This window comes from Cyprinodon tularosa, unplaced genomic scaffold (genome assembly GCF_016077235.1).
Source record: "Cyprinodon tularosa strain WSP-4 unplaced genomic scaffold, ASM1607723v1 ctg15, whole genome shotgun sequence".
NCBI classification, from domain to species: domain Eukaryota; kingdom Metazoa; phylum Chordata; class Actinopteri; order Cyprinodontiformes; family Cyprinodontidae; genus Cyprinodon; species Cyprinodon tularosa.
In genome coordinates this window covers 1,613,635-1,638,014 of record NW_024038331.1, presented here as the reverse complement: position 1 = coordinate 1,638,014, position 24,380 = coordinate 1,613,635, and the positions used below count along the sequence as shown (strand labels likewise).

The 24,380-nt window shown below is 38.7% G+C and overlaps 1 protein-coding gene across 14 annotated transcripts in view; it reads left to right on the top strand.

Annotated features, from left to right (window-relative positions):
* The window catches only part of akap9 (A kinase (PRKA) anchor protein 9), an 86,729-nt gene that overhangs the window by 12,960 nt on the left and 49,389 nt on the right, over positions 1-24,380 (top strand). For 10 of the 14 annotated variants that reach the window (XM_038279364.1, XM_038279363.1, XM_038279369.1 and 7 more), the window contains exons 4-16: positions 7,315-7,359; positions 7,767-7,829; positions 10,173-10,322; positions 10,745-10,900; positions 11,025-11,222; positions 11,290-14,085; positions 16,267-16,347; positions 20,486-20,633; positions 20,750-20,814; positions 20,914-21,034; positions 21,138-21,235; positions 21,476-21,569; positions 23,702-23,933. In XM_038279364.1, coding sequence (XP_038135292.1) covers positions 7,315-7,359; positions 7,767-7,829; positions 10,173-10,322; positions 10,745-10,900; positions 11,025-11,222; positions 11,290-14,085; positions 16,267-16,347; positions 20,486-20,633; positions 20,750-20,814; positions 20,914-21,034; positions 21,138-21,235; positions 21,476-21,569; positions 23,702-23,933 — 4,247 coding nt within the window. Of the gene's footprint in view, positions 1-7,314; positions 7,360-7,766; positions 7,830-10,172; positions 10,323-10,744; positions 10,901-11,024; positions 11,223-11,289; positions 14,086-16,266; positions 16,348-20,485; positions 20,634-20,749; positions 20,815-20,913; positions 21,035-21,137; positions 21,236-21,475; positions 21,570-23,701; positions 23,934-24,380 lie in introns of those variants that run through there. The other 4 variants (XM_038279359.1, XM_038279365.1, XM_038279366.1 and 1 more) reach the window with 4 other exon arrangements.

Genomic DNA, 24,380 nt, shown 5'->3' with positions numbered 1-24,380 from the left:
GAAAGCTGCAATATCATCATGCATTTTATTTGAGAAACAACAGCAAATAACAGAAGTAGAAAAGTTGTACTCCACCTAGGCCTATTAAAACCTCATTCACTGAAAAATAATAACGCCCCTGCGTTATAGATTCTGAAAGGCTTTGCATCAAAAAATACTGCACAAAATCAGTGCAATGAGTGCAATTCAATACCACGGCTCTAGAGTGTCAACGTTCCCGTCCCGTCCACAGACGCTCCGCTGCACCTCTCCCAAATTGTAGCTGACCGCAGACAGCGCCGCAGACAAGAGGCCGGCTAGTTTTGTTTTCATGACCAAAATTGCGGAAAACAACTCGTGAAGTTTGATCCGCTAGAAGAGCGAGGTGCGCGAGAATGCTGGGACCCTTTTTCCCACTTGGATCCCCGCTATTTTCCGCCGTCATGTCCCTCCATTGTCGGACAAACTCGCCCCACTTCCTCTCCGTCTCGGCCGTATCTAGACCCACAACGTGTAGCGTGCCTTCAATATTGGGCATAAATCAAAAATGTCTTTGTCAAGACCACTGCGACACACTGCTGCAAGAGTATAACCAGGAAGTGAGGTAGGAGGGCAAAATAGGTTTAGCGCCACCGCAGCACGGGACTGAGAATTACACCCAGGAGCAAATGGGAAAAAAAATAGAACGTAGGACAAAAAAAACAAAACATGAATCGATACTCTTGCGGACGTGTCGATGCATCGGATCGTCGGCTGTTGGATCGATACAAAACGATTATTATTTACACCCGTACTTCTGACCCAAATACCTCCTGTAAATATTTTAAGTACCACAAACTGGAGCCTCACTGACGTGATGGACAGGTTTGCCCCCCCCCCCCTCCACAACAACTTCTGGTCTGCAGCAGAGCAATATGTGGAACAAACTGTAACACTCAAGGTTAAGATGCTCTCAATGTTGCAGTTTTAGAAGTTCACTGATATGACTTTAGGGTGATGGTCTCACTTTGGTTTCCTTGGGAAAATAGAGGGCTGCTGAGTCTCCTTGACCTGGCTGGAGCAGTGCAATGTCCTGATGTGATCATGTGGGTTCCAAGGAATTTGAAGATCGACAAACACTCACTTGTACTATAGATGGGTTATGAGCTTTTTAGTATTCAGGATGTTGAGCTGTTTGTTGTCGTACCAAAACACAGTCCTGCCCTCCAGTTCCTCCCTGTAGGCTGATTGATCATTATTCCTGATGAGGCCAATCAGCAAACTTAATCATGATGACATTACCCTGCATGGGTTTGATTATAGAGGATGGTATATTTATATGTCTAACTTAATTTCTTTATTATTTTATCTGTCTTTTATCTCTCTAGTGTATTTTTATCCAACTTCTGTCAAATGTTTCCCTTAAAGGTATAGAGGACGATCTTTTATTTCTGGGTGGATCATCTAAATAAGTGGTCCTCCTAATCGTCAATCATTCTGATGATATTTTTACGAAATGCGGTCCTCCGTGCTTGACCCCAGTTAGCTATCTTTTTCTGTGCATGTGCACTTTCACACGCATGCGATTTCAGCCAACCATCGAAGCTCACCTTTTTCACCGCGGTTCTTTGAAAATGAAAAGGGTCGTAAGAGAAAAAGTGTCTACGAAGTGAATGAGAAGAAAGGCCTTAGAAGATGCAGATATATCCCAGAATGCTTTGCACGGAGAGCTCTCCTCAAAAAGCATTTTGGAATTTGCTGTCGTCATAGTGGCCCGCTGTAGCTACCCATCAGCGCCGAGTTATAACCATAACGACGCAGGGACCGCGTGGTGGAGGAGGAGTTACATTACCAACGGGAAGCAAAAAGTAGTGATCATCTGTTCGAATGGTATGTTAACTGAGTTTGCTATAAAATCCACTATATAGTTCCTGCTCTATATAGCGATTAAGGGAATTAGGGGTTAGAGTGGACATTTCCAAACAGTAAGCTTGTATGAGCTATGAGGCCAGCAACTTTTAAACAGTGTGCACGAGGAGAAATGGGCTCTTGGATGCTCTGGCTGACACCCGTTTAACAGGGGTTCCCTCTCAGGAGTGGGTATAGGGTTGTGCATGTGCATTTTTTTTTTTAAGTATGGAGGGCGGATCTTTTAACAATTTCAGCATCGATACCTTTAAATCGGGGCTGAACTGGGGTTTAAACTCCACCCTGAAGCTTGGTTTGGTGGTATAAAAACACTTTTTAGAACAATTAAAATGGCATGTGTAAGTATTTATTTCTAGAAATAACTATTTTCCATTTCTAGAAGTTTACTAAAGAAGGAGTTTATCATAGAAATATTTTTAACCTATGTTATCTAAAAATATTATCTGACCTATACATGAAAAATATAATTAAGATATCCTTAAAGATATGGAAACAATTTAGGCATTTCTTTAGACTCCAGACATATTCCTTGTATGCTCCAGTTGCATCAAACCATGTCTTCCCTCCATCTTTGCTACTACTCAGCTACTACTGTATGAATAGACATTTTGTTAAAAAGATAAAGCAGAGTAATGATTTATGTACAGTGCTTTTAAAATGTGGTCATTTTATTGATTGATTGATATATTTATTGATCTCGTTACATCAACTCAAATAGTCAAAGAAGAAGAATATACTGAAGGAAGACAAAGGTACATGGATTTATACAGTATATACAGTGCGTCCACATTTGACAGGTTTTTTTGTTGTTGAAAGTTTGCTAAACAAAAATGTAGAAACCAAATAGAACAGTGTATAATTAATCAATTATCTTTTTAACTATGAACACAGACGCTCTGAAATGTTTTTTGTGCAATAACGAAATTTGTCTTTTTCAGATCAGCTACTACTGTATGAATAGACATTTTGTTAAATAGATAAAGCAGAGTAATGATTTATGCACAGCAGTGTCTCTTCCATGTACCCTCCAAACACAGTGAAGACTTTCTCTGCTTCACCCATCTCTTTCTTTTTTCTTTCCAATGTCATTGCTCATTTAGCCAGCTCCTCTTTCTTTGCCTCCTTCTTTTAAATTTTTTATGTTTTTAGAGGGCCTGTTTGTATCTCTGCTTAATATTAATTATCAGACTGACCCAGCCTCACTTTGAACTGGTGCAGCAAAGCGGGGTACCAAAAAACCCCAACAAAATTACCAAAATTACTCAGTTTGGCTTAAAAACAAAACAGAGCCAGCCACTTGGTAATCTGTCTGACCCTCCCTATGGCCATTCCAGCTTTACATTGCATTCACAACAGGATTGAACGCGAGCTTACCGGCTGTCTGTTCAGTCCTTCACTTTCTTGATACAAACTTTGCACAGCTCTTTCCACTGCCCGAGTAGAATTGCAGACTTTTTATTTCATGCTGCGGTCCTCCTGCTCAAACCAGGAAGTTTGTCTCACCTTATTTTGATTGATTGCTCACGCTCAAACAGCTGATGTAAACAAAGGGGGCGTTCGCCGCAACACCCACAGACTGCCACTCTGTGTCCCTGAGCAAGACCCTTAACCCCACACTGCTCCCGGGAGCCCCACGATGGCAGCCCACTGCTCCCCAAGGGGGTTAATGAGTTAATTTTGTTGCTCTGTACTTGTGACAGTGTAATTACAAAAAAACCTGGGAATAAAAATTGTGAAGCTCATCAGCAGTCTTCTTTGTCTCAGGTCCCTGGTGTGTAAATTCACTTTTAGAACCTTTTTATGAAATAAAAGTTGAACAATAAAGCTTCTTTAAAAATCTTGTCATATATGCATATGATACTGAGACAAAATAAGGTTGTTGTTGTTTTAGTTATCTATTTCTTTCTTTAATATTTTGGTGTTATATAACATTTTTTATCTGAGGTTTACATAGTGGGGAAAATTATGCAAAATCTCTGTGTCAATGCGCTCTGTACAGTGCCCTGAAATTACAGCCTTTCTATTTACAAATGATTAATGAAACAGCAGAACCGAGCTGTTTGATTCATGCTTTTCTAATGTCTGAATTATTGCTGATTACAGCTCCTCGGAAAGCCATGTGAAATGATTTAAAAAGATGCAGAGCTGAGAGCACTTGTACAGTTTGTTCCATCTTTCAAGCCCTCTCAGTCTCTTTCGCTCAGCACTGTTGCCACACTTTTCTATGAACCCACAAAACTACTTGGCTGCCATGGAGACAGACAATTGCTTTTAAAGTGCATGGGATGTGTCAGTCTGTTTGGCTGACTTCCATGGCCTTGTGGTGCATTTCAGAAGACCTAAAGGTCGATAGAGTGCATCATTATGTTTCCTTTTACAAAAGGTTTTTTTTTAACCTTGAGCAGGACCTAGATCTTCTCTTTTACAAATAAATGATAAATTGCTGCTTCCTCAATGGAAGCTGTTCTGCATCACGTTCAAGTATAAAAAGATACTTTTACCTTGCAAAGTTTTATGCTTCAGGTCAATCAAATCAAAATATATTCTTGAATTAATGCACAATCATGCCCCAGAAGATTAAGTACTTAAGAATTATATCTTGAAGATTCAAACCACCATGAAGAGAATGTAAATCTGTCAGTGGTGTGAAGATGGGGAATAAGATCCAAAAAGAGTCCAAATATCAGACTGCTTAATTAAAAGGCTCAAACTGAATATTTTCAATATGTACCATGATAAAGAAGGGAAGTAAATGGTATGATTTCTTAGTACAATGTGTATATATTTATATAAATATGTGCGTATGTGTAAGCTGTGTGTCTGTACTGTATGGGTTGCACTACTTGGTCTTCAATTCCGCTGGACTCTGTTGCGGCAGCCTTATCCTGCAGTTGTGGTTCCTATGTATTGTATGTATGTACATAATGTATGTATTGAATTGTATGTGAGTATTTATTTATATTTTATTCGTTTTTTGCGGGGAACTTAAGATTAGTGGCTTAGAAATCAAATAGGAAATGGGAAGTTATAATTGACTGAATGAGCTATAAGGAGAGGTGGTACCCCTTTCCAGACACTTTCCATTCATTAAATAATTCATTCATTAATATCTGAAGGTACAAATCCCTATAAGTTTATTTAGTTGTACATTTTTTTTTTATTAATTGTATTTATGTTGAACTATGAGAAGTACATGTAATGTGTTTTTGATTTTATCCTAATGCATATATACAGTGAGGAAAATAAGTATTTGAACACCCTGCGGTTTTGCAAGTTCTCCCACTAAGAAATCATGGAGGGGTCTGACATTATCATTGTAGGCGCATGTCCACTGTGAGAGACATAATCTAAAAAAGAAAAAAAAAACAGAACTCAAAATATATATATTTTTTTAAACTATTTACTTGTATAATACAGCTGCAGATAAGTATTCTAACACCTGAGAAAATCAATGTTAATATTTGGTCCACTAGCCTTTGTTTGCTATTATAGAGGCCAAACGTTACCTGTAATTTTCACCAGGTTTTCACACACTGCAGGAGGGATTTTGGCCCACTCCACCACACAGATCTTCTCTAGATCAGTCAGATTTCTGGGCTGTCGCTGAGAAACACTGAGTTTGAGCTCTCTTCAAAGATTCTCTATTGGGTTTATGCCTGGAGACCTGGGAGGCCATGCCCAGAACCTTGATATGCTTCTTGCAGAGCCACATCTTGGTTATCTAGGCTGTGTGCTTCGGGTCATTGTCATGTTGGAAGACCCAGCCTCGATCCATCTTCAATGCTTTATCTGAGGGAAGGAGGTTGTTCCCCAAAATCTTAGAATACGTGGCCACAGTAGTGTTGGTGTTCTTGGGATGGTACTCATCGTTCTTCTTCCTTCAAACACAATTAGTGGAATTATGTCCAAAATGTCCTAGTTTGGTCTCATCTGATCACACGACTTTCTCCCATGACTCCTCTGGATCATCCAAATGGTTATTGGCAAACTTAAGACGGGTCTTGACATGTGCTGGTTTAAGCAGGGAACCTTCTGTGCCATGCGTGATTTTTAAACCATGACGTCTTAGTGTATTACCAACTGTAACCTTGGAAACAGTGATCCCAGCTCTTTTAAGATCATTGACCAACTCCTCCCGTGTAGTTCTGGGCTGATTTCTCATCTTCCTTAGGATCATTGAGACCCCTCGAGGTGAGATCTTACACGCGGCCCCAGTCCGAGGGAGATTGACAGTTATGTTTAGCTCATTCCATTTTCTTTTTCACCAAGCTGCTTGGCAATGTCCCCGTAACCCCTGCAGCCTTGTGGAGGTGTACAATTCTGTCTCTAGTGTCTTTGGACAGCTCTTTTGTCTTGCTAATGTTAGTAGTTGGATTCTTACTGATTGTATGGGGTGGACAGGTGTCTTTATACAGCTGACAACCTCAAACCGGTGCATCTAATTTAGGATAATAAATGGAGTGGAGCTGCACATTTTGAAAGCAGACTTACAGATCTTTGAGGGTCAGAATTCTAGCTGAAAAGACAGGTGTTCAAGTACTTATTTGCAGCTGTACCATTCAATTAAATAGTTTTAAAAAATCCTACATTTTGATATGTTTTTAGATCATGTCTCTCACCCCTCCCCTCCATGATTGCTATCTGGGAGACCTTGCAAAAAAGCAGAGTCCTTCTGAACATATTGTTTACACACTTTTGATTATGGAAATCATCTGAAATAAATTCACTCAATCAATATTTCAGTTAACTTGACTAAAAATTTTAATGCTATAAAAGATAAATAAAAAAAATGTCAGCCTAGTTAATGGGCTTTGTTTTACTAAGCAGCTGTTCTATCTGTTTTCTTTGTAGCCCACTTAATACACGTGTGATGTTTTCTCTAGTTCAGAAGTGGTTTGAAACAATAATATATTTGTAATTCATGTCCTGGAAATGTTTATGAATGGTGGCCTGAGTCCATCTGTAGCCCAAGCATATACAGCTCTCCACTCTTAAAACTTTTTTTCTTTAAAACTTTCTCAAGGCTACAGTTATCCTTGCTGCCATGCAGTTTTTCATACAAAGTTACATCTTACATGTGTTTTTTTTTTTTTTTTTTTTTTTTTATAAACTCCAATATGTAATTCTGAGATCACATAGAGACATGGTCGGTAAACTCACTTTAGTTGCTTAACAAAGTAAAGCAAAAGCAAAAAAAAAAAGGAACTACATTTTTGAATTGGTATAAAAACGTGTTCTCGTTGGCAAAAAAAACATCAGATACAGATTCATAGCAAGTATTCTCATCATTGAACTTCTTCAGTTGTTGTCTTTTACCTGATCCCCATTTTATTAGAAAAACAGTCAAATGAATGACATGGTCCTAATTCATTCACTTACAATCTTATTTTGTTTGGTTTTTAATGGGTTTCCTTTATTCTCTTTCAGCCTGAGAGTGAAATATCCACCACAGCAGAAGATTATTCCTCAGAGGTTAGTTTATAATTCTCATAACATCAATTAATTGAGTTATATGAATTTTTTTATGCTGTCTAGTCAACAGAGCTTTGCTGTCTTAAAATGTTTGTGACCATTAATGCACTCTTATTGTTGGGAATGTGGGGTTTTGAAAATAAATGATTGAATTATTGAATTAAATCTTTTTATGGCTGAAACATCTAATGTAAAAATAGGTATTTCTTCTAATTCTAAGTGACATTACAAACATAACAAAAACTGAAATCTTTAGATTAATCCTATTTTAGTAAAACCAACAATTTATTGTTAATTGCATCACATGTAGACAGATAATGTTTGATAAACTGTTCTTAACCTTGCAGTCCCTTGTTTTGCAGACCTCCAGTTCTTATTGTTTAACTCCTCACATTATGAATTAACAGGTCAATGGGTGCCATGATGAGATGACAGAGAACCTAATGATGCCTTCAAAGGATATTATCTGGGTACAGTAATCTTATCAAGCAGCTCTGCTTTGGCTTCCCTAACAAACCTGGTGCTTAACATCTTTCTGCAAGGTTTTCACTAACCACAGCTGCTCCTCGCTGCCCTTTTTATACGTTAGGCATGTCATGTACTGTTCTGTTGGTGATTTATGAAAAAACAAGAAAGAGAAAGCCCAAATGTCCCAGAAGGTCAGGATGGCACAGAGCTTTGTGACATTGCAGAAGTGTAAATTACCAGTGAAAGCTGCAGTAATGAGGGGGTGAGGATGGTGAGAGGGCAGACACTGCTTGGAAGAGAAAAGGGAAAGTTTTAGAAGAGGAGCTGCTCTCTTTAGATATACTACCGAACTGTTTGAACAGACACAGATGGAGATGTTGAATGTAGAAATGTCTTTAAAGCACAACTACAAGTTTTGGCATGTTGGAGTGGTTTTCTTGAAAGGTATTTTTTAACATAATAGAGATTAAAATAACAATAATGTTTTTTTCATTGGATATAAACAACTCTTATCATTTTTTTTTTGCAAAATCATAAAGTTTGCATTATTTTTATTACCACAAATGCAGAAAAATGAATCAAAGTATAATGGATTTATATGTAGGTGTATTTCATACTTGTTGTCAGTTACAGTCACAAACTGCAATATTTTTTATTTAGTTGAAAAGCCAATGCAAAGAATTTTATAACTGTGTGATGATAGGTTTGTTAGATTTCAATGTTCTTAAATAGAAATGTAAAAAGTGTGATGTGCATTCAGTCTTTCAGGCAGCCTCTACCAGCTTTCCCCATTTAAAAGGCTCATATCTTTTTTTGAAAATGGATAAATCTCTTTCACAGTGATGTAAAGTCCGATGTGAACATTAACTTTCTGTTCTTTTATGGATTATTTGTTGGATTCAGGCCTGGACCATTCTAACACAAAAACCCATTGTAGCTTCAGTTGTATTTCAGACTTGTTTTCCTGCTGGAATGTGAACCTCAGTATCCATTTTCTCTTTGCCTCTAACATGTTTTTTTTCCTCCTGGATGCCTTGTTTTTAACTCTATTCATCATCCTCCAGTACCAGATCCGACCAGCTGTCTGTTAACTCTCAGAATAGCCAACCCCATGTTGTTCTCTGTGGATGGTGTGTTCGGGGTGAAGCTTTGTTTCACTTTACACTCCTGTTTTCATCTGACCAGGGGACCTTCTTCTACAGGTGTTTCCTAAATGGCTTTGAGCTAGCTGTAAACTCAGTGGGTTTATTTCCACACTGGTTTTGCTACTCTTTCATTACATTGAGATGAGTCCCTGACCCTGACCAGCTCCTTCAAAGTAACCATGGGCCTCGGCGCTTTAACCATTAATGTTCTCATACCCAGCTGTTTAGATGGAGGGCTATGTTTTGGTAGGCTTGGTGTTGTGCCATCTTTTTTCCATTTTTATATTTAAAATGTTCAAAACTCAATACTGTTGCAAAATAGCATATAAAGGGAAAAAGAAAATACTTTATTATAAAAGGATACTTGGAAAATGTTATTAAAAGGATATATACATTGAAAAAAAGAATGACAATGAGATTATTCAGTAAGAGAAAATGTATTACGTATGATATAGTGTACAGCAGTCCTTGGGACTCACTGCCCTGCATGTTTTAGATGTGCCTCCAGCACACCTGCATCTAATGGATGCACTCCCACCTCAGCAGCCACCTCAGGGTGCAGGGGCCGGCTAATCACCTAAAGAATGCAGGACAGTGGGTCCTAATGAGGTTTGAACACCACTGGTGTACACTTATACAAAAGTAGCATCGTCAGCTATGATTATGTAAAGACGCTTCAAAATGTGCATGTAGACATTTTATAACCTAAAAATGCTTCAAATAGTCTCCCTGATCTGTCCACTGTGATTATTGATGTTCTCTAACAAACCTTTGAAACTGTCAAAGCACGCTAAGATCTAGTTACTTGCTTTTAGACTGTGTTTACTAATTAGGCACCATTTAAGGACATATATTGTTAAGTTTAATAAGAGGAATCGTAGTAAGTGAGGTGAGGAACACAGATAATGTTTTCCTGACTTTTATTTGTAAAAAGATAAAAAAAAAAAAAAAAGCATTTCAACTTTTTAAGGCCTCCCTTAGTTGCTGTAAGTTAACAGTCAGTTTAATCTCAGCCCTGAACAGTCAGACTGCTCTTTCAGGTGATTATATACAATTCTTGTAGCTCACTGACCTGTCTTTTTCCACAGACTAACTTTCAGCTCCTCTAACAAAAGCATTTTTGCTCTTTGGTGGTGGCTTAGTTAGTTTGATAGATCTGTCAGTAAATCTTTTAAAAGCTGGGATATTGTTTCTGCTTAGGAGGAGGTGGACACCCTGCAGCAGCTCACAGAAGGCCAAAGGGTTCAAGAAATGGAGGATGCTCTTGCAGCTAAAACCCTGGCTCTGGAAGAGCTGAGTCAAGAGCTCGAAGAAATCAGATCTGCATTTGGAGCCGAAGGTGTACAGCAGGTATATGTTTTATTATTTTTGATTTATGGTATTTAAATATGGTAGGAGAGGCAAAAAGACTTGAATGAAAACTTTTAATATATTTGAACTCTGTGAAAACCTCCGAAATAAAAGCCTCCTTGCTGCAAAAGGGGCGTAATCTTTTCACACTCTATATTTGCGTTTAACAAATAAATATTCTGTTCTATTCAATTATCATGTAATGAAACATAAGCCATAATACAATTAAACAATCAATGGGGCTAGTGTGGTTTTAAGGAGTGATAATCTTTACTTGATTACATTTCTTTTTCTTAAAGATTTATTTAATACCTCGTAAATGTTTTATAAAATGTTATTATTTTTCTCTTTCGATCCATCTCTGTATGACTGCTCTGATGTCTTATGTTTTTAACTCCATAAAACCCTCATTAAACATGCAGCTGCAGGACTTTGAAGCAGCTCTAAAGCAGCGAGATGGAATCATCACCCAGCTCACATCCAACCTTCAGCAGGCTCGTGAGGAGAAAGACGAGATCATGAAAGAGTTTTTAGCACTGACAGAGCAAAGCCAGAAACTTCAGATCCAGTTCCAGCAGGTAGGAAATAAAATGTACTCTCCCAATAGCTTATTTGTAATTCTTCTAATTAGATTTGTATTTTCTTGTTAAATAAACTTGTAGTGATCTGTAATAAAACGATAATTCTGACCATCCATTACAGCTGCAGGCCGGAGAGGCGCTGAGGAACACCAGCCACAGCAGCACTGCAGCAGATCTCCTGCAGGCAAGACAGCAGCTTGTTCAGTACCAGCAGCAGCTGGAGGAGATGAGCGCAGAGGTCAGAGAGCACCAGGACAAGAGCATCAAACAGCTGCAGAACATCAGCCACCTCCAGCAGAAGCTGAGTGAGGTGGAAATGGTGAGAACTGCCACACATTAATGCTTTGAGGGTTGCAGCAATCATCTAAACAACAATCTCTCTTTAGTCAGGGAGAAGATCAGAGGAGTCATTTTCACAAAAGATAAATGAAAAGGATATGCTGATTGCCGAACAAGAAAAGGTTATTTGTCGTCAGCAGCAGTTGCAAAGAGAAGTGGAGGAAGAGTTTGCACAAACATTGGAAGATAAAAATCAGTTAATTTCAGAACAAAATGCAATAATCAAAGAACATGAGCAGTCATTGACCCTCATCAGACAGGAGCTCATTCAAGCAGGAAGGACTAGAGAGGACAAAATCATGCAGCACCCTGATGAAAAAGACCTAATTATTGCAGAAAAGGATAGGGTCATATCTGAGCAAGATTCCTCTCTTATTCAGTTAAAAGATGAGCTGGAAAACTCAGAAAAACAACTACATGAGCTCCAGCTCCAAGTCTCATTTAAGGAATCTGAGCTTGAAAAATGCCTGGATGAGTTAGGAAGCACAAGATCTGAATTAATAAGCTGTAGAAGTGAAATGGAGAGTTACAAACTAGAAATGGAGAAAGAACAGAAAGAGTTGGAAAGCTGTAAGAGTGAACTGGCTGCCTCCAGGCATAAAGAGCGAATGTCATCCAATGAAATCATGCAGCTCATGGGCACAGTGGAAGATCTACAAAAACGCTGCCACCAGGGGAGCATTGCAGATAGCGACTCCATCCAAAGAATGCAGGAAGAGACCGCAAGGAAGCTGGAACTTCTCAGGGCCGAGCTGGATGAAATGTATGGCCAGCAGATCGTTCAGATGAAGCAGGAGCTCAATCTGCAGCATGCAGGGACAATTCAGCTAATGATTCAGCAACAGCAGGCTGAGGTTGAACTTTTAAAAGCAAATCAATCTCAAAGTTCAAATCTCAATAAAGGAGAGGTTGAAACCCTAAATGCAAGAATTAGGGAACTGCAGGTGGCTTTAGAACACTCTGAAGTAACGCATGATGAAACTAGACATGAGCTGAGTGCAGTTGTCCAGGAGAAGTCAAAGCTGCAGGCCCAGATTGAGGATCTTCTTCTGGATCTAAGTACAGCAAGGCAAGAAGTGGAGCAGGTCTCCACCAAGCTTACCTCTCAGGAAACTTCCCAGAGTGACCTGCAGCGCCTCCAGGAGACCATCCACACTCTGAGGAACGAGCTGTCCGCGGCTCAAGAAGCTGCACTGGAAGCGGAAACCAAACACGAATCTGAGATCACTAACTACAAGATTAAGCTGGAAATGCTTGAAAGAGAGAAAGACGCAGTCCTGGACCGGATGGCGGAGTCACAGGAAGCGGAGCTGGAGCGTCTCCGGACGCAGCTTCTGTTCAGCCACGAGGAGGAGCTGACAAATCTCAGAGAGGACCTGCAGAGAGAGAGCTTCCTGAATACGGAGAACCTCCTCAACGAAGCAGCAATCAGACACGAGAAAGCCTTGAATGACCTGCGGGTTAGTTACGCTCAGCAGCTGGAGTTGTTACAGAAAGAGAAGACGAGTTACGCCACAGAAAGGGAGGAACTTTTGCAACAGATTGATAGGCTCCAAGATGATCTGAAGCTCACTCTGCAAAGCTCTAAAGCAGATGAGCTGGTCCGACAGCTCCAGGAGCTTCAGGGTGAACTGGAGGTACTTAGAAAAGATGCAGAGGAAGGAGTCAGAATCCAAAATCAAGTCCAGTCGTTACTAAAACAGACAGAGGTTCTGGAAAACCAGAAAAGCCAAATCGAACAGACACTAAAGGAGCATGAGCAGGAGAGGGAGACTTTGATTAGGTCTAATAACACTCTAAGAGAAGAAATGGAGTCGAAACATTTGATATTGTGTGAAATCACAGCACAGAGCAATCAGTTCCAGCAACAGGTTGCTGAGCTGCGTGAGGAGATCGAGAAACAGAAGAGCACTTTCTCTTTTGCAGAGAAGAATTTTGAAGTGAACTACCAGGAGCTTAAGGAGGAGTACACTAGTCTCGCAGAGGCAAAGACACAGCTTGAAGAGAGGACACTGAGGGAGACGCTCGAATTTGAGGCAAAGATTGCACGCCTTCAGTCGGAGATCCGAGACCTCGAGGAGCGGAGCGAGGATATGAAAATGGAGGAGACAAAAATGGAAGAGGAAGCTGCTGGTGATCTGATGGAGAAGCTAAATGTTACTCTGGATGAGAATAAGAGCCTTGCTGATAGGCTCTCTAAAGTTACAGAGCAGTTGATGGTTACAGAGACCAAAATGAGGGAGTTGGAAGAAGATCTGGTCAAAGCCAAGCAAGAACATTCAAGGATCATCTCCAAAACTGAAAGCCTCACAAAGGAACTCGAAAAAGAGCAGCAAACTGAGAGTGAGCAGAAACAATTGGTGCAGGAGGAAGAGCAAACTGTTGAGCCAGTTTCTTCTTCAGGGGATCATCACAATCAGATTCAGTCTCTACAGGAGGAGATAAAAGCTCTACAAGCTCGCTTATGTGCAGCTGAAGCAGAGAGAGACGGAGCTCTGCAGACTCCGGAGCTCCACAGGCTCTCGTCTCTGGCAGCAACACGGTCCTCAGGGGAGGGACCCATTGAGGGACGATCCTCCCCTCAGAAGCAGGCACCCTCAGGGTCAAGCAGGCGCAAAAGACGGCAGAGGTCAAAGCAGGAGCGCAAAGGCAGCTCCGCCGCTTCAGACGGTAGAGAGGAGCGACACAGGGAGGAGGAGGAGAGAGCTAAAAGTGCTGCAGAGGAGGAGATGCTGCCTCAGACGCAGAGCCGAGTTATGTCATGTTCACCAGAGAGGGCCGGTAAGGAGGACTCCGCTGATGGGTACCAGGGAGACGGAGCTAGAGACTACAGCAGCGAAGCGGTGAGCACCCACATGTTGCTGCTTTTTTTCTTTTGCTCTTTGAAGTCTGAACAAATGAAACACCGTGGAAACAGCATCACTTTGAATTCATGTAGTTTGTTGCTTTATCTGAAATGTAAAGAGTGAATTCAGAACCAGATCAGGCACTGATTGTTTCCCTTTTCATAGAAAATATGACTCCAGCATTTCAGATCTGACAGATTTGATGTTGACTGTAAATTGCCTTAGAGTACGGAGGCTTGTTTTGAAAGGCAACGTTTAGCAGGCAGACGGCTTCCTTTAAAGACGCATTTTTACAATTTTGTTGCCAGAAAAACCGCACACGGCTCTGGCTGCATGTTAAATTCATGCGTGTGGACTGACATGAAAAGAAGCTTTGTACTGTTTCTTTTACTTTTCTTTTTTCTATGCTCTGCTTTCCCTTGATGTTTCTCGCCCTCCAACTGAACGCCAGCTGAGAACAGAATAAACACGAACAAGTCTGCTTACAGCTTTGAATCATTCCTATTGTGTAGAAATGTGTACATTCTAGTTTCTCTCCATCCTGCAGGGAGTGAAGGGTTTGAGGTGAGAAGCCATTTTAACCCAAGTCACTTTATGTCCGTGTCAGCGCCAGCCGTGCCGCAAACACACAAAAGGCAAAAGATTGTGTACAGTGTTTGTCTGCCATCTCACATCTGTGCTTTGTGATGCTTTAGTCACCTCCTGGGGTGGAAAAGCCGTACCTGCCGCAAGATCGATGAATCGCCTTCATTAATTGTTTAAAACTAGTTTTAGTTTTCCTTTTTAATGAGTTAAAGAGGAAATCATTGCTGATAATAAAGGGAACTTCTGTTACGCCTCAGGAAGTGATCCTCAATGGTGCATTTAAACCTCTATTCATCATTGTCTTGTTTCTTATGCATTTCTAACCTGTTGACAAAATATTCTCAAACCTTAAGCTATTTTCATACATTTTAGTGTTTTTACTGGGATTTAATGGGATGCAAAATTGGGCAGTCAATATTTTATTTTCCCAATACAAATCTAAACATGTGTTGTTCATTTTTATAAAGTCTGATACCCCTAAATAAAGAAAAATTGGATTTCAGAGATTATTTTATTTATGTGAAGGCCTCTCATGAAAAAACAGAAACATGAAGGAAAAAAGGAAGTTAAAAGCAGCACCGAGGTACACAAAAGTATCAGAAGCTTTAAAAAAAAATGTCAAAACACTGTTCAGTCCTTCATTAAAAAAAACCCTAAAGAAACAGGCGTCCAGCTGTACTGCAGGCCAGGCAAGGAGATCCACTGGTGGGGAGAAGCGTTGACAGGAAAACTTTAACCATGGGCTACATAAATCTGGTCTTCTGGAGGAGAGGAAGAGAAAAATGTTGAATCACGCACCTAGGAAGTCATGAGGGTTCCGATGCTTCTCAATAATCCAGGTTTAAAAAATCCAGAAAAGGTTAAGTTTAGTCTTCTAGACAAGTTCTTCACTGTTATTCAACCTTGGAGGAAGCCCTGAAATTCTTCCACATAATTACTGATGAGTCGGCAAAATTGTAAGAAAGTGCTTCTGTCAGATAAGGCAGTTTTTTTATCTGCATCCAAAAAAAAAAAAAAAACAGAACACTGTGAAACATAATGGTGGCAGCATCATTCTGTGGGAATACTTTTCTTTAGTGGGAATATGGAAGCTAGTTAGGGATGGGAAACAGTATTGAGCAAAATACATATCAGTCCTGGAAGAAAGCTTACTAAAGGCTTCAATTGACTGCAGTTTTCTGTAGGACTAAAATACTTTAGATGAAAGCATATTCCTGTTAGAATGTACTTATCAAAGGAGAACTGGTAAAAACAAATTCAGTCTTTAGTTGTGTAAAGCTGGTAGAGATTTATCCTGAAAGACCTGCGGGAAAAAGTGGTTGTACAAAGCAATGAGTCAGAGCACTGAATACAAATATGCACCATGTTTCTTAGACTTGTAAGAGACTTGGGGGAAAAAATGAAACCCATATAAAATGTGTTTTCTTGTTTTCATTATATGCTGCTCTTATTTGCCATCACATAAAACCCTGTTACAATACAGAAAATGATGTGAAGCAGTTGAATGGTTCTGAATATTTTGCAAGGTACTGTATCTTTAATATTGTTCGAGTATTAGTAATAAAGGTGTGTTCGTTGTGCTTGCTGATTTAGGTGAGCAGACAGGGGATGGGCTGCCATACAGAGCGTGTTATGTGTCAGGGAGCAGAAGAGGAGGAAGAGACCTCTGAGCATGTAAATGTCACTTAAGCTCACATCCTGCTCTTTGTCTTTATGTTGCTTTGATGCATCATTCAGAGAACTGTAAAGGTTGATAGATGAGGGGGGGGGTCTACTGTAAAGAGTGTTTCAAACTGAGTCCTTTTTACTAAAGCAGAATCGTTCTGAATTATTTTACTGCTTTGTCGATACACCTGAAATTTACATGCAGAGCACACTCCATGCAGGATTTTAGTTTGAGCAGAAAAAGGCACATTTAATTGCAGAGCTTTTTGTTGTGCTAGTCGACAAACATCAATTTAATTGCATCGGCATTAGCATCAAAGGAGCCAGAGACTTTGAGAGAAGTGTAAAAGAATGGAGCAGCTTTGTGAGAAAAGTAAAGGAGGAATGAAATGACATGAAGTCACAGGTTCAATACGACCGCTTAGAACATGGGGAAGCAGACAATGATTTTCTCTAGGGCTGCCTCCAAAGTGAGAGAGATTTCCTGCTTGTTTAATCAGTAAAGAGTCCACAGTATTTAAGTAAGTCTGGTTTAATAACCTCAACTGCAATTACTGACTTGGACGCTTATCTAGCTGAAAATGTCAAGCGACTAACGTTGAAGACAAACTCTGAAATCATCTTTCTCTGCTTCCATTAAGACCCTAACATCTGTTGCATAGCACATCTTTACTTGTAAAATCAAATAGATCTCGCACAGTCCCTTTACTAAACTACACAAAATGAACTTATTGTTCTGAATAAAATATTTAAATGTTTTCACAAAAAATTCTAGGGTCATGATATAGGCTACATTCAAGCAGTTTTTAAGGAATACTTTCAAGTATTACAGTAAAGGTTGAAAGCCCCTTTTAAATTAAGAGTAATATATTCTTTAAGAGTTTTTCCTCTGTATAATTAATTTGAAAAATAGACTTAAAGTATAGCTAAAAGCGACTTGCATAGGTGTGCATACTCTTAATTGTATACTTTGTTAAACCTCATTGTTATCCAGTCTCGGCTTGGCAATGGCTAATATGATACTCTGAGCAAAAATATCACAATTTCAGTGTATTAAGATATTAAGATTGCGATTATGTCAGATAAAATGAAATGATTGTTGAATTGTAGGCTGATCTTCAGCATCACTCTATAGTCATATTTACCTTTGATTGTTGTTGGAAGCTGATTTTTGATCACAGGTGTCATGCTGAAATTTCTCTCCCTTGCAGACTCTCACTCCATTTTAAGTGAACATTTGCACTAATGTTTTTTGGCACCTATATATAAATTGTTATATGCACAAAGAAGCAACGGAACAAGTGTGAAAAAGTGTACACAAAGGGAACGGAAATGGTACTTGTTCCTTTGACTGAAAACCCATAAAATATGCGTTCAAACAACTCCAATGTGTTTGGTTTAGCAATTGTGACCGGCACAATCACTAAACTGTCTTTTTTAGTTGGACTGTCAGGGTCAGTTCTACAGTGGTTCTCATATTTTATCTACGCGCAGCTTTAGTGTTACAGCTAAGGTCTGAGTCTGCCGATTTGTTTTGTGGAGTGCCTCAAGGTTCAGTTTTGGGCCCTGTTTTATTTTTGTTGCATTTGATCCCTTTGAGAAAGATCATCCAACGGTTTAGTGATGTTTCCTTTCACCTATTTGCTAATGACATCCAGCTTTACTGCTCGTTTTTAGCTGTCTGAAATCTAGAAGCTAAATTCTTTTCTCCATTGTCTAGTAAAATTTAAGCAAATGGCAAAGGGATAACCCTCTGCAGCTAAATACAGAGAAAACAGAAACAGTGGTTATTGCCCCTGATTAATCAATTGCAGGGATTAAACAGTACTTGGTTGACTTAGGTCAGTCGCCTAAGCCAAGTCTTAGAAAGTTGGAAATTATGTTTGGCAGTGTCATTAGTGGAGCACCGTTTGCAGCTGAAAAACTGCTAATCTCAGGAATATCTCAATGAATGATCTGGAACTTCTAATTCATGCTTTTGTGTCTTTGTGTTTAGACTATTGTAATAGATTGGTTTTTAATATCTGAACTAAAACGAGCTCTCTTTACTGCAATTAGTGCAAAACTCACGAAAACTTCACGAGTAATTTTTCGCAGTCGCGGTCATACAAACATAAAAAGTCGGTAAGGTACCCAACAGGAGATATGCATAGTGTAGAGCATATGTAGATTTGACCAATCAGAGTCCTCCTGTCTGGGGCACTGTCTCCGGTCACCTAAAATTTGGGAGAGGTGCAGCAGGGTGTCTGCAGAGGGGGCGGGGACATCTCTGCGTTCACCGCCACACCTACGCAGACGGTCTTGTTTCCAAGTATAAATCAGCCTTTATTGACTTTATTAAGACCACATCTGTGCATGCCTTCTGTAAAAGGGCCAAAACAGGGGAAAGTTCAGGGTGTTCCCCTCATTCAGCCATTGTTTAAGTTATAGAGGTAGCAGCTACACAGGAGAACAAAAAGGAAGGGGTTAACGTATAACAGCTGTTCACAACCTAAGCACTTTCTCTGCTGAGATTTATCTAAAAAAATAACGCATATACCACAGGAACATTATCATAGAAAACTTTCACTGCGTTTTTACCGTACAGGAGTATCTTATAAAACCAGTACAGGCCCATACTTAGTCTCAGCATTGAGTCATTTTGGATTTATAGAAAGAACTAGATTGACTGTTTTACATATGGGGTGTCCCAATTTCATAAATCCGTCAGATATCAACGAAAATCTGAGTATCTGATTATGTTGGCCTGGATTTCAAACATCCGATAAAAGCACGCCAATGCAAGCACTTGGCTCCATTGTTTAGTTCATACCAGAATTTCTATCCAGCAGTTAAATTTCTGCATCAGTTATTACTCAAAGCTACAGTATGGGTATCATATTAAAAATGACAACCCTAATTTTAGTTCTACTTTCATTCCATACAAAGTTTTAAGTCAGGACAAGGTTACAAAAAATATTATCATTATACACTATAAAGTCCATCTGGTGTTAAACTAACAGAAAAAGAACATCACACCAGCAGTGAAACATGGTGGTGGTAGGATTATGATCTGGAGTGTCTTTGCTTTCTCTGGTACTGGAAATCTTTGCTAAAATTGATAGAACCAGGAATTTCACAAAAAAAACCAAAAAGCCTATTCTGAAATCTATTTAGGATGTGGATCTTTTCCTTAACAAGGCTGTTCATAGTTAATATGCGTCCATGGTGATGCTGAAGACTGACTGAAGACTTGAACTTACCAAGGTCAACAGATACAGCTATTAGGGCAAAGGGACATTTGCTTCCAAACGTAGGGCTAGGTTGATTTGAAAGCTGGATTTTTTTTCCTATTCAATTAATTAATCTTTTTTCTAATGATAAAGAAATGTGAAATGTTCTCATTAAATAGTATTCAAACAAAAAAAGTAGCGCTCTACTTTAAGCCCAGTTCATTAAATGGTTTGAAAGCATTTCCTTTTCAATGACCTTACCCTTCCAGCAAATATTTTAATTTAAGTAATTCTGGTTGCAGTAGTGGTTGTGTGTAACTACAAAGAATCAAAACACAACATTCGTCCATCTGCTTCTTCTCCACTGACCTTCTCTCATCTGCATGTTTTATTTAATCACGAACATCTGAGCTGCTTGTCAGAGGAGAGGCTCTCCTCCACACCCTCAGATGCGGTGCTGAATGGGGTGATCGTGTCATAACACAGCGTTTTAAAAACACGGCCTAATTAAGATGTAGAGTGCACTTTAAAGCTTTTAATATCAAAGGTAACAGAATCACAAATTTGTTCTAATGCATTATGTATCATTATGGAAAGAAGCCTTGTCTTGTGCTTTTTGTTATTTTGTCCTGAAGCGATAATGGCAGAGCTCTCCTTCTGACCACAATGGGTTCTGAGCCACATAATTGTTGTAGAAATTAGATTTTTTAAATTATGTTTAATCTTTTATTTAATCTTATTAGCAAATGGATGCTCCATAGTTTAATCTTCTGATTAGTCATATGGTTGATGTCATATATTTTACACCTTCCTTACTAAATAGCTATTTCTATATTTAATAGTAGACTAAATCATTTACTTTCTGTACTGTAGTACAGCATGCTTTAGTGTTGATTGGTCTGTTTTAATATGTGATCTCCTCCTCATGTGCTAAGGATGAGGGCAGGCTGCAGCTGGAAGCTCAACACATCAGCCTTTCTCAGATCCACGCCGCTCAGCTGGAGCTGCTACAGGAGGAGACAGAAGCCAGCAAGCACTCTCTGGAGCTGAAACTGCAGGACTTGAGAGACCAAAGCAGCCAGGGTAAATCTAAGCTCTATACGAAATGCCTTTGATCTGCAAGCAGCATTTCATAAATTTGTTTGTGATAAACGTTGGATTTTTTGAAGAGTAGTTTGTCTGTTGTTTTGCTTTCTAAGGTGGTGGAAAAGTCTCCAAATACATGATCGAGGCTGTGTCGGAGGAATGCAGTGAAATAATTCTGGTAATTTTAAACTAATGAGAAGACCCAGCTTGTTTTTATTTTATTTTTTTATTTCTATAATTCGTTAATCTTGTCTTTGTGTATGTGGTCTATTTCTAGGCGTTTCAGAGGATTTTTGGCAAAGAGTTTTTGGAGAATGTCAACACTGCAGGCCTGTCGCTTATTTCAGAGGAAGGACCAGCAACTAGTGAATCCGCCTCCGTTATTCAGGAGGCCAGAGGTACACCCTTCGTCCAATTAGTTAAATAACTACAAATTACATTTTCTGAGTATGTTTAGCATTTGTATTTACCTTTTTACTTTATAACCGTTTATTCTTCTAGAGTTATACAGCAGTCTTTGGCAGGTGAGGGAGAAAATTAAGCGTGAGCATGATCGTCTTTCTCAGCTTCAAGCTCTACTGAGATCTGATGTGAACAAGGTAAAAATGCACAGATTCATAAACGTTACGCCACAAGTTTGATTACTGCATTGGCTTTAATATTTCATTCTACATCTATATTTATATGTAACTGCTAAATCTGACTTTATTTTAGGCAAATTATAAATTAATTGGGCTCTTTGAGAAGTGTTTCTATAGCATGTAATGTAAAGTGGACTCTGTTGTAACTGCAGAGCAATGTTTATGAGAAAAACTCTTATCTAATCTCCTGATTTCTAGATGAATGACCTGCAGATGGCCTATGATGAGCTGAAGATAAACAGTGAGAGGCAGCTCTCTGACCTGCATGTACAGCTCGCCACAATAAGCGGAGGTAAATCTGTTCTCCTCTCTAATTCTGAAGAGAAGGAGGGGAATGTGGAGGTGTCATTGCTGGTTGAAGAAGGACCAGTTTGGGATACAGTACCAAGACACTAATAATGGTTGACCTGGAATCCTTTCATGATCAAAGTTTTTTCCAGATTTTCCTATGGTCACTATATTTAATCTGAGACAGCTCAAAGCTGCAGAGAGTATTCCTGACATAAAGCTGCTCTCACAGCTCTAAATTAACTACTGTAATGCCTTTTTAGTGTTTGCATGGTTTACTTTGGTCACTTTTTTGGTATGTTGCATGTATAATGGCTGAAGGACAGAAAAAATATTGTGTGCTGCATCGTTAAGACATAATTGCATTTGTGACATTGTCTAGTCTTTTTTATGTTTATTAAGGCTGAAATAATGAACTGCTTTAATCGATTATTGAAATAATCATCAACTAATTTAGTAATCTATTAGTTATTAACTGGAATATAAAATCTTAAACATGCCTTTAGCTGATAGAAAAACCCACTTAGTGGAGTAAGTAATCCAACATTTCAAAAATATATATTCAAGTTTTGCATTCAAGATTAAAAACCTTTTTCATCTGTTAATATGCTCTTTCCAAAACTCCTCAAGTGGAAAACTTTTAGTTTAACCTGGTTTAATACTGTAAAAAAAAACTTTATTAATTGAAAAAAATAATCAATAGATTAATCGATTTGCAAAAATAATGGTTAGTTGCAGCCCTAATGTTTGATCGTCTGAAAATCCAGGTCTGAAAATTCAATACTGTGAACTAATTAACTCTAATTGGCCAATTAATTAGAAGCAGAATTAATCAGGAAGCAGAGTCAGCAGCCTTGTTATGTCTACCACTTCAAGCATTCTGCATGCTGAGGTGAGGGGATCTTCTTTAGTTCAGACAAATGGTCAGCACAGCTTAACATGTGTTAAGTGTTTTGATAGCTAGGTGGTTGTTTTAGCATTTGGCTTCATTTGATTGCAGTGGCGTTTAATGCAATATGTGTTAGGCCTCTCAGTTGCAATAACCATGCCACACATACTGTTTAGCATGTCCAAGCTTGATGTGACTACAGATTAAATTACTGACTCTTACTTTGGTAAAACATGATGGAATCTTTCATTGTGTTTAAAACCTGAACTCTGCTTTGAGGAAAAAATATGTATGTTCTTAAATATGATTATCTTTGGATTTCAGCTTGCAGGTTTTTGTATGTTCAATCTAAAGGGGAACTTCTAATCACAGGACATCCAGCTTTCTTAAAAACTTGCAGAAGATGCATGAATGACCATGAGATGCATGTAAATTAAATTGCAATCTTTGCTATATCAGGAGTCCGGTTTACATTTTTTAATCATTACTGCATTTTAAAAATTTTCTATTTCCTATTTATTCATGGGTTCTGATAGTGTACGTATATTTCTGACCAAAGAAAACTAACTGAGCCAATTGGTGTTTTGAGTTAAGACTGTGCAATTGGCCCATGCTTGTAGAAAAGCCCTCTTAATCAAAATCTAAATTTAGAGTGATTATCTGACGTTTATATAACATTAATTGAAAGCATTAAAATAAAATGGGCTTTCTTTGATATTTATGATGATAATTATTCATTTTTAATAAAGCTATTTTAGTGTAAATCTCTGAACACTGACCTAATCCCGATTGTTTGTGAGTTCAGACACTTGAAGAGTAATGATTGCCTGGACTCAGAGATTCATCTTCTGGAAACCAATGATTTAGATATTAAGCTTTGTTTAGTTGGAAATCTTGCCTTATAGCCAAGCATACATGTAGTCTTAATACTTTAAGATAATTTAATAGAAGCCTATTTTAAAGGCTTCAGACCTTGAGATGGCTGTTGGTATTATTTTATTTTTCTAGCAGCCTTTTTCAACACAGATTCTAAATAATGATTCACAAGTCGCAAAAATGTAAGATGATAATTAAAATTTTTCATTATCTCTTGTTAGTTATTATAGTTTTACTGCATTTATTTTCCTTTTCCCAATCATTGCTTAATAATTTTCTGTGTTTTTTTTTATATTACATTTCTGTATTTTAACCTAGAGCTTTTCTCTAGCTAAGGATGTTAAATTACAGCTTCATTTCTATTCTATCAGATCTGGGGGAACAGGCAGGGGAATCGGGCTCGACTTCAGTGGAGTTACAGAGGCTGAAGGCTGAGGCTCAGGTGAAGCAGCTCCAGCTGGAGGAGAGCCACCGACAGGAGATGGAGCGCCTCAGGGCTCACTACCAGCAACAAGCGGCGGAGACAGAGGAGCGCTATGCCACAGAGCTGTTTGTTTTGCAGCAACGATTGCAGGAGTCTGCAGGAGCTCAGACTTACTACAGGTGATTGCACTGACGACATTCATCTTCTATTTATTGCCTACAGAATTTCTTTTTTCAAATCAAGGCATTTTGAAATGCAATAAAATATTTTAACTTGGCTCAACTACATTAAGAAGTAAGATTAGAATCAACCAGAATTATACATTATAGTCCTACATTGGGGAAATCCAGGTGGACCAGCAGCAAAATATAGTAAATACAGATGTAAGCAAGAAGATGAAGCATCCAGATACACATGAGGGTGAAAAATATAAAAAACTGAAAATAAGGGAAAATGTTTCTTTCTTTGGTCAGTGAAAGGAAAAAAAAATCTCAACACAAATGTAATGTCGATCGTTGCCATTTCAATTTTAAAACTACTTTTTTAAATAAAACAAATTAATCGTTGCTCATGGAAATATATTGTGTATGTTCTGCAAATGTCTTTACTTATTTCCTTGTATTTCA